Source organism: Cyanistes caeruleus, chromosome 1, assembly GCF_971803275.1.
Source record: "Cyanistes caeruleus chromosome 1, bCyaCae1.hap1.1, whole genome shotgun sequence".
Taxonomy (NCBI): Eukaryota; Metazoa; Chordata; class Aves; order Passeriformes; family Paridae; genus Cyanistes; species Cyanistes caeruleus.
Genome location: NC_141701.1, coordinates 108,644,905 through 108,659,898, shown reverse-complemented (window position 1 = coordinate 108,659,898; position 14,994 = coordinate 108,644,905). Strand labels below are relative to the sequence as shown.

The 14,994-nt window shown below is 44.7% G+C and overlaps 1 protein-coding gene across 1 annotated transcript in view; it reads right to left on the bottom strand.

The window, feature by feature from the left end:
* The window catches only part of LOC111923893 (transmembrane channel-like protein 2-B), a 137,143-nt gene that overhangs the window by 23,817 nt on the left and 98,332 nt on the right, over nt 1-14,994 (bottom strand). The window contains exons 2-7 of the mRNA XM_086848897.1: nt 12,992-14,195; nt 6,670-6,717; nt 4,387-4,735; nt 3,499-3,651; nt 1,186-1,276; nt 190-271 (exon numbers count right to left, since the gene is read on the bottom strand). Coding sequence (XP_086705023.1) covers nt 190-271; nt 1,186-1,276; nt 3,499-3,651; nt 4,387-4,735; nt 6,670-6,717; nt 12,992-14,195 — 1,927 coding nt within the window. The remainder of the gene's footprint in view (nt 1-189; nt 272-1,185; nt 1,277-3,498; nt 3,652-4,386; nt 4,736-6,669; nt 6,718-12,991; nt 14,196-14,994) is intronic.

The following is a 14,994-nucleotide window of genomic DNA, read 5'->3' as shown; positions in this document are numbered from 1 at the left end:
GCCTCCCAGCAGTCCCCACAGCAGCTGGACAGAGCAACACCTGGAGCTGCCAGGGATGTGTGCTCCTTTTTGGCACTGATGCCCAGGCTGAGTGGAGACTGTGGACCAGGAAGCTGGAACATTGTTTGTATGAGGACAAAGCTATCTTAGAAAATGTCCCACCGCCACCACACAACGATTTCAACTTACTCTCCACTTCCTTTATCTTCATCTCCCAGGGTATGCACTGAGTTTTAAAATTTTCAAAGTCTCTCTTAAATTTCACCCATTTCTGAAACAAGACAATATTGCAGTGAGCAGAGAGGTGTGAAGAGGGGGGTCAGCTCTGAAGCAGGGCTTTCTAATATCAGAGTTTGGTAGCATGGTCCAAAGCAGGAGCTCTGGTCTGGGTATTATGTTTTGGACTATTTCAGAAACTCCTTTCAACCAAAAATCCCCCACACTCCCAAGTGTTCACATTTATGATTTGAGTTTTAAGAGTTTTAACCTTTCCAGGCATTTGGAAAGCTGCAGCTGTGCTATGGATTGATCAGATTATATCGGGGTAGAAAATTCAGATCTGGCTCTGGATTGAAAGAATTGGTTCAGAACCAACTCTATTTAAAACAAAATTTTATTTGATAAAACACTGAGCTTGAATCTTGCTTCATCAGGCCAGCAGCTAAACTACCATTGATTTCATAATCTCTAGCCTGGCTCTGTTTTGCACTTCTCAATATAATCTCCATGACAACATGCAACTTGGCTACCAACTTCAGTCTCAAAACACAGCCATCATTCTCCCTGTTATCTCCTCATCACTGGAGAAGATGAAATTTTACAGGAGTAGGGGTAGTACAAGAATTTGGCAGGGCCTCTTTCCCCTTTAGGGATATCTTTTCTCACATATCAAGGTTTTGGAGATTGCAGCCAGAAAGCCATGGTTTTCCCTGCTCCTGTAAACCCTCCCTTGCTTCAGAAAAGGTCACAATGTGGTCCAGGTTAGGGTACATTTCCCCCTGTTCTTTCTACAATTGTCATAGATTTGAAGCCAGCTAGTATTTTTTTGAAAGTGGGAAAGAAGCTTTATTCTGACTTCCTTGTGCCTCTATCACATAGATATAAATGGAGGTCAATAAATCTAAAAATGTTCTGAATACATAACTGAGTATCCGAGTCTTTCCCTGACATCACTGTAGCACTTACCTTAGCCATCATCATCTTATATGCATACAACTTCTTGCCCTTTCCTTTTCCCAGAGCTCCTTCAAACTTCTCTACAAAATCTTGTGCTTCCCTAATTGTAAAATAAACAAGAAGTTTATTATAACAGCAAAGGGGTGTTTAACTTTTCACCCCTGCCTGCACCAGTGGGATAAGCAACTGTGCTTTGTAGGAAGGTGGGGACTCAGTATCTCCCCCCAGCTTCTCTCTGCTGGTCAGTTCCTGTGCCATGTAGAGCTCAGACACCCACCCAAGACTAGCTATTGGGTCCCCAAAGCACTCACATTCATGTAGAGATGTTTTATATTACCTTAAAGTGTTGTTAATGCTCCAAATCTTGTGTCACACTTCTCCCTGGGTGAAAACTTACAGTCTGCCTGTTCCTCTCACTGCAAGCTCTCTGCATGCCTGTTTTAATTTCTCTCTTGATGCATTGGTCAGGAAGAAAATAACATTGTCTAGTGAAATAAACTCCAAGAGGGTGCAGAGTTTTCTTTTATGAACACCGCCCAGGAAAAATAAGAGAGATGTGCAAATGGCCCAAGGGGATAATCTCAGTACCAGAGGAATGAGTGTATGCCCTCATTCATGTAGTCAGGAGTAAAATCAAGCTGCAAAATGAAATTAGTTTTACAATAGGATATCTAAGAGAAATACAGAGAAAATAGTCTAGGTAGATGCTGTTATGCTGATTATGCTGAGCTTGTGAATAAAATAATATTGTATATTGGCATTGCCAATGAGAAGAGATTAAATTTCAGGAGCTGTGAGGTTTTTTGCCATCCTAAGCCTGTGGAAAAGATGGACTTCCACTTGGTGTAAATAGTTGGCTAGGTCAGCCTGTAACCTTAGGAAAATCACCTGTGACTTCATTTGCAAACCTAAAGTAAGATTTCTAAGTCTTGAACATATTGTTTCTCTCTCTTTGTGTTTTACACCTCTCATCTCTGCAACGAGACTAATAATTTTTTGTCTCAGGGTTGAGTTTATGCAACCAAAAATATCTAATGAATGTGCAGTGTGCTGAGAGCCTTTCTGGAGACCCCTGCACATGCAATACAGCAGTTTTGTCTAGATTGTTTAGTAGGTAATGATGATTGATATAGCTCAGAAATAAGATGACAGTATGGAAGTACATTGTCAAACATAATCCTAAGTAGAATTTTAGTCAGGATCCTATACCACAGGGGAAAAATGCATCAGAAATAACTCTGCTTTGCTCTTTTTTCTTTTCTTACAAAAATTTGGAATTTTAGGGCCATAAGAATTTATTTGTTATGACCTCAGGCTCATAGTACAGCTGAGGTGGAAAAGATACTTTAACACGGTTCCCTGTTATAGACCTTTATCCAGATTTTCAGAAGTAATTGGCAGAGTTCACAATTCCTGATTTTATTGGAAGATGGAACAGGTCCTGGCCTTCAGGACATAAAAGAGAGAAGCAGAGACACATGGTGACTGTCAGCTTTCACAGCACAGTCCCTGCAGCTCTGAGCAACCTCTCAGCAAACACAGAGCAGGGGCACTACCACTCCCTGTGGGGCTGTGTCATGGTTTAACATAGCTTGGTTTTTAGTTAAAAGGAAAATGTATGTGTGCTTTGCAATGCTATTTTGAAATCTTTCCTGGTAGAAAGGGGTTTCAGAGGTTCCTTAAGCAGTAGAGCTGGGAGTTGAATCATTGCCCTGACGAGGGAATGGTTTGTTATGAGCCATTCCCTATCAACCCATGTGTTTTGATTTGCCTGGTCTGCTCTGTCCCCTGTCCCCCTTTGCCCAGCACTAAGAGGTCTCTGCTGCTGCCTGAGTTGTTCCCACCTTTATCAGGGGCTGTGTGGTAGATTTATCTTTGCTCCATAAACCTCTCAAAATACAGCATTTTTTCCAACCAGCCCCATCTCAGGACTGTGCACGAACATGGCACTGTGCTGCTCTGATTTCTGTCTGACAGAAGACATGAATAAGCAAGCCAGGCTACGGAGTTTGCTTTAACAAGTAGCCTGACTGTAGTGAGGCATTTGGTTTTAAACACGAGGGTAGAATGACCTGGCTATGGGTATCAGTTGAACAGATTTGCACTTTGTCTGTTCTTTGGTTACAGAGGCTGAAAATCAGATTGCACATTTTAACTCTGATCATTTGAACCCAGACAGGCTGGCCAGGTTCTGCTGGTCACTTTTTCTGGTACTATGGTGCTACAGCAGCAGCAAATATGTAATTTCAAGGAAAGACAGAGTGCATCTGGCAACAGTCAGCAGAGACTTCAGGAGTGGGGGGTTCCCATTTTTATGGGTACCTGAGCACCGACAGCTTCTTCACCATCCTCCAGGGCTTGTTTCTCATGGTGGAAATCAGTTTTTTCTTTTGCTCCACCTGCTCCTTCAGCATAGCGAGCTCCTCCTCTGACAGTGACTCCTCATCAGATGAGTTGGAGGAAGCAGAAGAAGTACTGGAAGACATACAAAATAAAGGACACAGAGAAACTCACTGGGATAAGAGAGGGAAAGCCTTGCTTGGGGTAGGCAGACTGCTGCTGGCCCTGGGGATTCCACTCTGATGTGGGCAGAGTGCCTCAACATCCCCTGGCTCAGTGCGATGCCAGTGCCCATGGCACTCAGAGCAGGGCTGTTTCCAGACAGGATAATGAGGAGGCAAATGTGCCCCACTGCAATTCACTCAATGTCATGTTTTGGGCCACATTTCAGCTATAGCCTACGGCTACCAGGGCTACAGCTGGCTCTGGAGAAATGCTGTTCATGCCTTCATAACAAAATGGGAGATACGGGGAGAAGTCGAAGGTTGGGACAAGCAAAATTTGGAAGAGGAAGAGACTTGAAAACACAATGGATCCATTGTAACTGGAATGTTTCCATAGACCAACTGAAAAAATGTCTCCAAGCCCAAATTTCTCAAGGTACCTTCTTTAGGGGTGCTTTTCTACCCCTGGGTATAGGTAATAAGACTGCACTAAATGCATGGACCTGATCCTGGCTGAGAAATTATAATGACTTGGAAACAGTTTTTTGGTTTTGTGGCATTTTATGCTGTTTTCTACTGTCTCTTTTAGGAGAGCAGGAACTTATTTGCAGTCTATTGGTTTTGCCATTCTGATCCATATGCCACTGGCATGTCAATATTGCTGCCAGTCTGAACAAGGGGCCACAGTCAGAGTTTGTTTAATTACCTGTTTTTCCTGTCTTTCTTCCCCTCCTTCCCTCTCTTGGTTGTTTTCTTTTCTTTGTTTTCTGAATCCTTTTGATCTTTGGTAGGAGCCGTTTTGCCTCTGTCTTTCTTCTGGCTTTCTTCCTCTCTTGCCTTTTTTCCATCTCTATTTCTCCTTTGGTAATTTTTTCTTCTACAAGCTCTGTTTTGTTGGCTGCCATTGTCTTCCTCTTTGCTCTCATCTTCTTCTTTGTCTTCTTTGTCTTCTTTGTCTTCTTTGTCTTTCTCTTGCCTTTTGCTTTGAAGTCTGCTTGTTTTGCCAGTTTCCCTGGGGGGTTGTTTGTTAGTTTTCTTGTCTTTTACTTCATCTTCTGCAAGCGATAAAAAACAATTACATTAGGAAATTCTTGCCAGCAGAATAAAGATTAATCAGAAGAGCATGGGCAGCCAGGACACCTGATGCAAACCCTGGCAAATTCAAAGAGCAGGTGCCTGTTGATCTCGATGGGCTTGTGTTATGCCCTGCCCAAGAACCAGGTGGAACTCTTTGGTTGTGCAACTCCCATTTCAGACAGCGCGATTTAGCATGCCAGTGACTTATATGTGACCATAAGAAAATTGGAAATTAGTTACAAATGCAAAAGCCTATCCATCAGGCAGCACCGACAGATATCTCCCTGACCTGTAAACACAGCAGAACAAAGGAAACAGAAATTGCAGTCTGTTACACAATGTGTAGTTTGCTTGTTGATGTGATGTCCTTGAAAGATGTTTACTTTTCAAGGCTGGGAACGGAGTTCTTCTATTTATAGAGAGAAAAGGCACAGCACAGGCAGTATCTGGTTTTCTTTCTCTGAGTTTTCTTTTATACTGGATGGTGTATATTCAGGGAAGAAAAAGACCAGATAGTCTCTGAGGCACATTTCATTCTTACTGGCATTGCAAACTAAAAGCCTCCTCTTTCCAGAAGTCAGAAAAGCTTAAAGGATTGAAGTGGAGCATGATTTAATTGCAGAGTTTCATGAAAAGGGGGAAAAATCATCAAAAACCCCCAAGTCTCTCAATCTCTTTCTCTATCAAGTCTATTAAAATTAATAGTAAGTTCTCCAGAGCATTCTGGCTTCTTATTTTCCAAAATTTCTGGTTGATGAAAACAAAGAGTTGGAGATATTGTAATGGAAGAAGGAAATTGTGATAGAAGAATATGAGTATAAAATGAGGAGCCAAAAAAGTGAGAAAAATAGAAGCAAAACAGAATTTGAGTGTTTACATTTTTGGTTTGGTGAAAATCTAGAAATTAATGGCAAGCAAATAGTTCCTGGTTTTTAGTGATAAAAAATTAGTAGGCAGTGGTTGTTGTCTCATTTGACACTGAGAATGAGAAGGAGCTTCCAACTAATTTCTCAGGAGCCATTATGCAGGTTTTAGTTACTATGTAATGGTTCATCTAAACTGAATTTTGGTCAATCATCTAGATCAAAGGACCACCTACTCACTTTGGGAAAATGTTCGTTTTGGACAGCCAATAATCTAGGGTTTGGTTTTTTTATTTGCAACCTATCAAGTATTAGGTTAAATATGAAGCATTAAATTGTTATCTTTATCTTACTGCCTCTTTTGCCTATATGGGAAAGGTTGATATGATTTAAAAAATAAAAAAAAAGTCCCAGTAGTCTGCTGTCTACTTTCTCATATTCTGTGAGTAATACAGACACAGTTGTGAACTGTTGTTGCAGTAACAGCTACACTTGTATCACCTATCCAGTGCTGTTATGATCTTACCTCTTCTCTCTCTCACCTTAGATATACTATACATGCAGAGTTAAAGGTGGTTTTAGTCCCATCATGGGCTTTTCCTGATTTCCCTCACAGTCGTAAGTCTCCCTTCAATTCATTTTCATTGTTATCTTCTTGTGGCCATGATTAATGAAGATCTCAGAGTGTTATGGTCTAAGCAAACATTACAGGGAGGGCAAACACGACTTCAGCTTAGTGCAAAGCAGCCCCTGCCCTGCACAGGGTGGTGCTTTACTGCAGTGCCTGATTTACTGGGGGCTGACTCCCCAGTAAGGGATGTGGGCTCTGATAGCCTCCAGCTCTGAGAACATGGATAAAAGAGCATGGACTGCTTAAGAATGGTGTTTACATATCACAAAAAGTCAAACCTCAAGGGAAAAATCTGCTTGCGTGCAAGTAGCTCATGAAAGGGTTCATGTTGTAGAGCAAGCCATAAGTCAGAGAGAAAAGGAAAAGGCATCACCTCTTGTATTTCAAACAAGACCACATTTCTTAATCTCTACATTACCTTCACTCTCTGTGTCAGTTTCCACTTCTCCATCAAACTCTATTCCGGCTGCAAAACAAAGAACAAAGAGTAATTGCATTTGTTGCTGGAATTTACATATGTGATGCTTTACACAGCTGACCTTTAAGTTCCAGCTGAGCTTGGCAGCGTATCCCTTATTGATTGTACATTATATTCTTTCCCTACAGCGATGCTCTTAATATTTACTTTAGTCTGGCAGACAGACAACGGTCCCCTTCTCAAGCAAACTAAAATTGTATGATCTTTGAGTGATGCAAAATAGTGTGCTGAGGAAGCCCCGAGAAGTTTAGCCAAGTATTTGGCAGCATGTGAAGTGGAATGATCTCACAGTGACACCAACCATCTTCCAGGATGACCTGTAGAGCACTTTTCTTTTTCTTCCCCATGGCAGCCTCCCGTCTACTGCCCAGACACCGTGGCTGCTACGCTGCACACACGCCCCAGTCATACGCGGGTTACTCCCTCTTCCAGTGCCCATGTGCTTGTCTCCTTGGCATTGCAGGCAGGTGGGCATGTCCAGCCTTCAGTGACCTCTTGCTCATGAGCCATGAGGACGGGGAGGGGTGGGAGAGGCAGGGAAAACTTGGGCTCTGCCTCAGCCGACCCAAACACTTTCCCTTCTTCTCCCTTCTCCCTGTGAAAAAAGCACCTGTTGGCATTACATTGCATTTCATTATTTAAACATGAAGGAAAGCCCTTTGGTGGGTACTTGGTGGTGTCGTATGAAACACAGACACAAGTCACGTCTGGTTCTGACATAAGCATGTGGCTGGAGGCTTTCAAAGGATCAATTTTCTTAATGCCATATTCTTTACTGACCTCTGACAATCTGTGTAACCCCGTTAGTCATTCTCCTGCATCTTATTAAATCTCTCAGCCAGCGCCCCTTGGGACACAGCTGTGGGTCACCTTTTGTCCTCCATGCGTGTCCCTTGGAGGGGACTCATGAGCTAATAGATGCAGCAAGGAGTCAGGAGTCAGGATACCAGGATCTCTCTTTCCTTTGCTCCTCTATTCTGTGTGACCTTTGCATACTCATTGCACTTGCTGGTAAAATAGGATAGATTTTCTTTCTAGGTGCTCTGAGGCTTAATTAATTAATGCGAGACCCTCATTTGGAAGGTCCTTTAGAACCACAAAGTATTGTATTGCATTCTGCAGCTTGTAGTTTTCAGTGGGCCAAGAATAGGTTTGTCTGAGCGATGTCCAGAGCAAAACCTGCACCATCTGCCTCAGCTGTAGCTTCTGCAGAGAGCGCATAAGGGTTCATTCCCAGTGCAGGGTTTCTCTTGGCTTCCCAAAAGGAGAGCTTACCCTCACACCATCTATGAAACATACTGCAGACCCCTGGCTTGCACAGCTGTCCCTCAGGGACCTGGCATAAAGACTTTTTTCCAAGGATTAACGTTAATTCCTTCCTTCCCTCCCAAAAGAGAGGGCTGTTCTGGAGATCAGCTTGAGGCTGTTGCCACCATTGACACGTGCTGATGACTCCTGCTTTAGATCAGGTGTAGTGACTGAGGAGATGCCAGCCTGAACCTCTCTCTGCTGCTTTTTCCCATTGAATTTGGGTCCAGGGGCACCTTTCAAGTACTTTAAGTCCAATCCCATGGATTGTTTGATCTATGTTTGACTTTAGCTCAGCTCTCCTGAGCTTAATACATAATGCATGGTATATGCCCATGCATTATTAACAGCTCTAACCCTACAAGTTCATTGCACAGGGCATTTTACTGTGTGTTCCCCACACTGGTGGGCTTGACTGGGTCTGAAGACAATGATAATGCCTTTTGAAGGTCCTCCCAGTGAATGAGTTTCACCTGTAACTCTATATGTTGATGCAGTTTGTTTCCAATATGATCGCTAGGTCATTGCATTAATACTGCTCCAGGAAAAGAAAAGGAGAAATTCCCAGCTGCTGGAGGCTGCTAGAACAGATCTTCTGCAAGATTTTTCAGTCTCCTCAGTCCCAAGCATCTCTTTCCCAAACAGAGGATCTAGAAACCTTCTAGTTAAATGAAGACCAAGTTTCTGAAGAATCATGTGGCAGGAGGCAAAAGAGCTGTGGATGCTCATCACACCCCACCCTCCTCCCCCCCAGTACTGTACTCAGTGATAGCACTGCTTCTGCCTCATGGAATCACAGAATGCTTTGGGCAAGAACTGACCTCTAAAGGCCATCTGTTCCAACTCCACTGCACTGAGCAGGGACATCTGCATGTAGACCAGGTTGCTCATAGCCCTGTCCAAACTGACCTTGAATGTTTCTGGGAATGAGATATCCACCACCTCTCTAGGCAGCTCATGCCACTGTTTTACCATCCTCATTGCCAAAAAACTTCTTTGTACTTAATCTAAATTGACCCTCTTTTAGTTTAAACCAATTACCCCTTGTCCTTTCATGGACCTTACCCCTTCTTTCCCACCAAGGCAAGCTCAGATGCTTTTTGTATGTTCAAGGTCTGTTTAAGTGGCCAGCTCTTTGGCAGAGTTGAGTGTCCTGGTTTCTGCTCCACCAGAGAGTTGGTGATTCACCCATGATCTGCACTGGAGCTGGTACAGCTGTAGGCTCCAAAGCTGCTTGTGCCACCTGGCATGCCCACAGGTACCAAGTACATGATTTTGAAAAGTGATGGGGACTGCAAGTTCATTTTACTACCAAAATCTGTGGCCAGGTAATACCTGTCTCCTGCCCTGAGATGAAACACCTGCTCTTTGATTTTTGCAGCAGTGGGGGCAGGGTGTGTTGTTCTCAAGCAGTCACACAGGCCCTGGGCAGCCCTGGCCACATGGGGGGAGAAGACTGCCCTGCTCTCCCCCCACAGTGGGGGTGACAGCTGAGGGGTGCCAGTGTATGGGACAGAGCAGGAAAGGGGGTTGTTTTACACCATTCCCATGAAGCAACACCTCAGTATGGATCAGCATATTTACCGTAAGCTCTGCTTGGCTGTTGCTTTGCTCCCCTGTACCTACACGGCCTAAGGTGGTAGGACTGGCCATGATAAAACTGTACTGTTAATGGCTGGGTGGCAGCATTTCGCTCTTTCGTAGGTAGGGAGCTTTATCTTTCACACCTCTGACTCCACTGGACTCCCTCCCATGGAGAGGAGAGTTGCATAATGCCTGGCAATTACTTCCTAATGGAGAGTGTTATTAAAGTGTCTGCCCAAGAACTTACCCCTAAGGAGAAATCCCTACATTAGCTTTCCAACTCAGCCTCTGGTGCAACAGACCCTTTGCATATGACATGCTGCTCCCTTTGCCTTAGAGTCTCAAGAGAAATGAATAACCTACTCCATCTGATGCTGTCTGACTCCTCTGGAAATGATGGTCCCCCTGAGGCTGTGATGTGCAGCCACACAAGCATGATGAGAAACCTTGGAATCTTGATTCTTTGTGGAACACGTCCTTAGGGCAGCATGTGGCAGACTTGCAGAGCCACTGTCACTTTTGGGGTGGACCAGGCAGTGCTAGAGGCTGTGATGCAGAGGAAGGCTGGGCAGCAGAGCCTGGGGAGGAGAGGAGTGGGATTCAGTGCAACAAAGTGGTGTCATGTAAGATGAGACCAAGAAAAAGTGTAAAATGCTTAAGTTGTCTTGTCAGCCTTGCTTGCCTTGTTTTATGGTAAGTGCAGACAGATCTGTAATTCCCCCCCGAGAATCAGGCTGGTGGAGGTCTTGCCATACCTCTGGGCTGGTTTTGCCTGTGTGATAGCCTGCTTGTAGTTTGTGGACACTGAATAGAATTGGTCAAAAAAAAAACAAACAACAAAAAACCCAAAAAGTTTAAAGGAAAAAAAAGATATTGCAACATGGAATTATCCATGGAGAAAAAAACCTTATGGTGGGATATTCTACAAAATGCTGTGTGTGAAGTAAGAAAAGTGAGCTTCACGTCCTTTTGACACCCATCTTTGATGGTAGAAGGTGCTCCATTAAGGGAGAAATACACACAAAAATTGCGCAATGAGATGCCAGCACAGCAGGCTTGGGAGAGCAGCGAGATGCCTCCTGGGCTGCCAGAGAGGTGGCACATGAGGACTTTCCATGTCTGTGTGTGTCCATCTGACAGCAGACCCGTGCAGGGCCCACCAGAGCTTGCACAGCCGTACAATGGGGAGCTCATCAGCAGTGCTACAGCACCAAGCACACCACCATCCTCAGCTCATGAGCCTGATTTTCCTAAGAGGATCAAGTGTCTTGCAGGGCTTAGGATTTCTTAGGATTACGGATTGGGGGGAGGAGATTAATGGATGAGTCTTTTACCTCTTGAGTTATTCTGCACAAGGTGTGAATAAGTAATGCACAGCCACAAACCCAGCTATTACTTATGTAAATATTATGTGTATGCAATTTATGGAGCTGTAGCACAAATATTTTTTACTGTGTAGTTTATTATTTCTCTCCTCACATTGGCGATGATTAACACTATATAATTTGACAGTTTTGAGTTTTAGCATACGAGGACCTTGGGTGTCTCACACACACCCAAGTGTTAAATAAAAAACAGTTGTGTTATGGAGAGAGGGTAATTGAATCCTGGAAGCACATACAACATACTTGTAAATGCTTAATGAGCTAGTGTTTCTTCCTTTCTTGCTTTCTGATTAACATAGGGCTTTAGCTAATTAATCCATGGATTACATTTATTCAACATTCATCTCATCTATAAGTAATCTTTATTTGAGAGGGTTTTTGAGCAATAATAATAATAATAATAATAATAATACCTGACCCGTGTGTGGATATTTTGATGAGGACCTAAAACTTGTGAATTGCTGGAGCCACCTTTAACAATGTATCTGAGAGAGACATTTAAAAGTGAGAGATCACTTCCAAACACAAACACAAATAGACCCCCCCCATCCATCTGCCACACTCCTTTTAGGGAGTGGAGGCAACACAACATTTTTGCCAAGCAATTACTCCATTAATGCAGAGTAAATAAAATCCAAAAATGAAATTCTCATGAAGTTTCCAAGGACAAGAAGAGAAAATTATTAAAACAGCAAACTTCTGGACTAATCTAAAGCATGAAATGAGTCAACACTCTCATGCAGGACTTAAATGGAGAATGATTTTGTCATATAGGATTTATATGAAAAGATGTGGTTTATAGAACATATATGCAAAACTAGAAAAGAGCATGTTTTTTGCACAGATTCTGAGGTAGGAGGGGTTTTTTTGAGGAACATTTTTGCTGGGCTCCTTTTCTGCCTTATACTCCTGCTCTTCTGGATGAAAATTTCAGCATGGTCCCCTCAGCTTTGAAGGAGGTCCCTGAAAGGGCATAAATGAAGGTCATGGTGTGAGATCAGGAGAAGAACACCCTTCACAGGAGTTGAGCATTTTTGTTAACTCCTGTCCAGTCCCTCCAGACACAGAAGGGTTGCTGCTGCTGGATTTCCCTTTATTTTGTTCTGGGTCTGAGAGAATTTCTGTGGGGGGGAAAAAAAAAATCACGTTTTTCCTAGAATCTCTTTGCCTGAAAAGCAACTTGTTTCTTTTTCTTTTATTTAGAAATCAGAGGGAAAGCTGCCTGGCAGTCTGTTCATGGATCTTGCACCGGAGAATCTTATATGCTTTAACCTCTTCCTAAAGGCTCCCAGAGAAGCTCTGCTTTCATTTGCCAGGCCCTCTGCTGCTACAAACTCTTAAAGCTTTTTTGATTTTCATGAGGATTTGACAAGTTACACCAGCCACGGGTTTGTGGCGCAGAAGCCCTAGGACTTCTGCTGGATTGTACACTCAGAGATGCACAGGATCTTGAGGGGTCTCCACATAATGCTCTTTCAGAGTCAGATGGTCCCTGTGAAGATTACTGCTTGTGTCAGAAAAGAAGAGGTAACAGGGTGACTGGAAGTCAGAACCAGTATCTCTGTTCAAATGACATCAAGGCCCTATACATGGTTGATTTGTCCTGGATAAAAAGGTCCAAACACATAAGCTTTTGTGCCATTGTTGAAAATGCAAAGCCATATTAATGAAACGTGTTGGATTGATTTATTTTTATTAGATTTTCCAGATCAGTTTTTTTAAAATAATAAATTGCAGCATCATGGTGGAGGACAGAAGTTGCATAACACGAGAGCTAGCTGAGAGAAAAGAGGACCAATTTGTTTGAGGAAGAGGACTGCAATGATTTGGCATTCTAAGGGATTCTTTTAATACATTTACATCATGCTACAGTAACCTGCATCCTCCTTTCCCTCAGTGGCACTGTGATGAACAGTTGTGATGAGCAGATACTGCCCACGAGAAGTGCATCCTTCCCCTGCCCCTGTGAAAGCAGCATTGCTTGCCTGTAACATGCTCCCGGTGTATTCCCGGTGTATTCCCGGTGTATTCCCGGTGTGTTCCCGGTGTATTCCCGGTGTGTTCCCGGTGTGTTCCCGGTGTGTTCCCGGTGTATTCCCTGTGTGTTCCCGGTGTGTTCCCGGTGTGTTCCCCGTGTATTCCCAGTGTGTTCCCGGTGTATTCCCTGTGTGTTCCCGATGTATTCCCGGTGTGTTCCCGGTGTGTTCCCGGTGTGTTCCCCGTGTATTCCCAGTGTGTTCCCGGTGTATTCCCGGTGTATTCCCGGTGTATTCCCGGTGTGTTCCCGGTGTATTCCCGGTGTGCTCCCGGTGTATTCCCAGTGTGTTCCCGGTGTATTCCCGGTGTGCTCCCGGTGTATTCCCGGTGTGTTCCCGGTGTGTTCCCGGTGTATTCCCGGTGTGTTCCCGGTGTGTTCCCGGTGTATTCCCGGTGTGCTCCCGGTGTGTTCCCGGTGTGTTCCCGGTGTGTTCCCGGTGTATTCCCGGTGTGCTCCCGGTGTGTTCCCAGTGTGTTCCCGGTGTATTCCTGGTGTGTTCCCGGTGTATTCCCGGTGTGTTCCCGGTGTGTTCCCGGTGTATTCCCGGTGTGTTCCCGGTGTGCTCCCGGTGTGTTCCCGATGTATTCCCGGTGTGTTCCCGGTGTGTTCCCGGTGTATTCCCGGTGTGTTCCCGATGTATTCCCGGTGTGTTCCCGGTGTGTTCCCGGTGTATTCCCGGTGTGTTCCCGATGTATTCCCGGTGTGTTCCTGGTGTGTTCCCGGTGTATTCCCGGTGTGTTCCCGGTGTATTCCCGGTGTGTTCCCGGTGTGTTCCCGGTGTATTCCCGGTGTGTTCCTGGTGTGTTCCCGGTGTATTCCCGGTGTGTTCCCGGTGTATTCCCGGTGTGTTCCCGGTGTGTTCCCGGTGTGTTCCCGGTGTGCTCCCGGTGTGTTCCCAGTGTGTTCCCGGTGTGTTCCCGGTGTGTTCCCGGTGTATTCCCGGTGTGTTCCTGGTGTGTTCCCGATGTATTCCCGGTGTGTTCCCGGTGTGTTCCCGGTGTGTTCCCGGTGTGTTCCCGGTGTATTCCCGGTGTGTTCCCGGTGTATTCCCGGTGTGTTCCCGGTGTGTTCCCGGTGTGCTCCCGGTGTGTTCCCGCTGTGTTCCCGGTGTATTCCCGGTGTGTTCCCGGTGTGTTCCCGGTGTGTTCCCACTGGGGAGGGATGTGCAGCCAAGACGAGTTTCAGCTCACGGACGGCTTCTGCACAGGCAGGGAGAGGCGAGGTGAGGTCTCAAGGGAAGGGAGCGCATTTCAGGCGGATGGGCTGGAGAAAAGCAGGAGGAACAGGAGCGGGTGGCTCTCCCGGCCGGCTGGGTGATGCTCCAAACCCCTGAGGTGAGCGAGCCCAGCTGGGTGCAATGGGACCTCCTTCTTGTGGCAGCCCCTTTGCACGGCAAATTCCCCCTTTCAGCTGGTTTTCCACCTCTTCTGGCAGAGGCAGGACACTTGATAAACGAACGGGGGCTAGCCCTGTGTGAAACTGGTATTTCTTCTTTTTCCTAGCGTGCTAACAGCCAGAGGATTTCCTACATCAGCCTCATGTGGATTAAAATTGGAAATGGCTGTCTTCAGCTCTCTCAGGCAGAATTGGAGCTACAGCCCCAAAAAGCAGAAAAGAAATAAAGAAAGCAAGAGAGATTTGGGGGCTTAAACTTACATTTATCCCACATGACTGACATGCCAGGCCATTTGTAATATTAATTTCATATTGTGTAAGTCCTTAATAGAAGACTTTTTATATTCTATCTATTCTAACTTTTTTTCTTAGTTTTTTCTTTTAACTACTATTACTAAATATCTTGCTACTGAAGGATCTGGGTTTTTTTTCTCCGTTTTTATAAGTTTGTGTTTCCTGTATTTAACAGAACAGAGGTGGTGTTGGATTTCCCACTTTGTTAACAAAAGCAGATCAGAAAGGACTATTAGCCCAAAGAGTTTTCAAAATATTTAT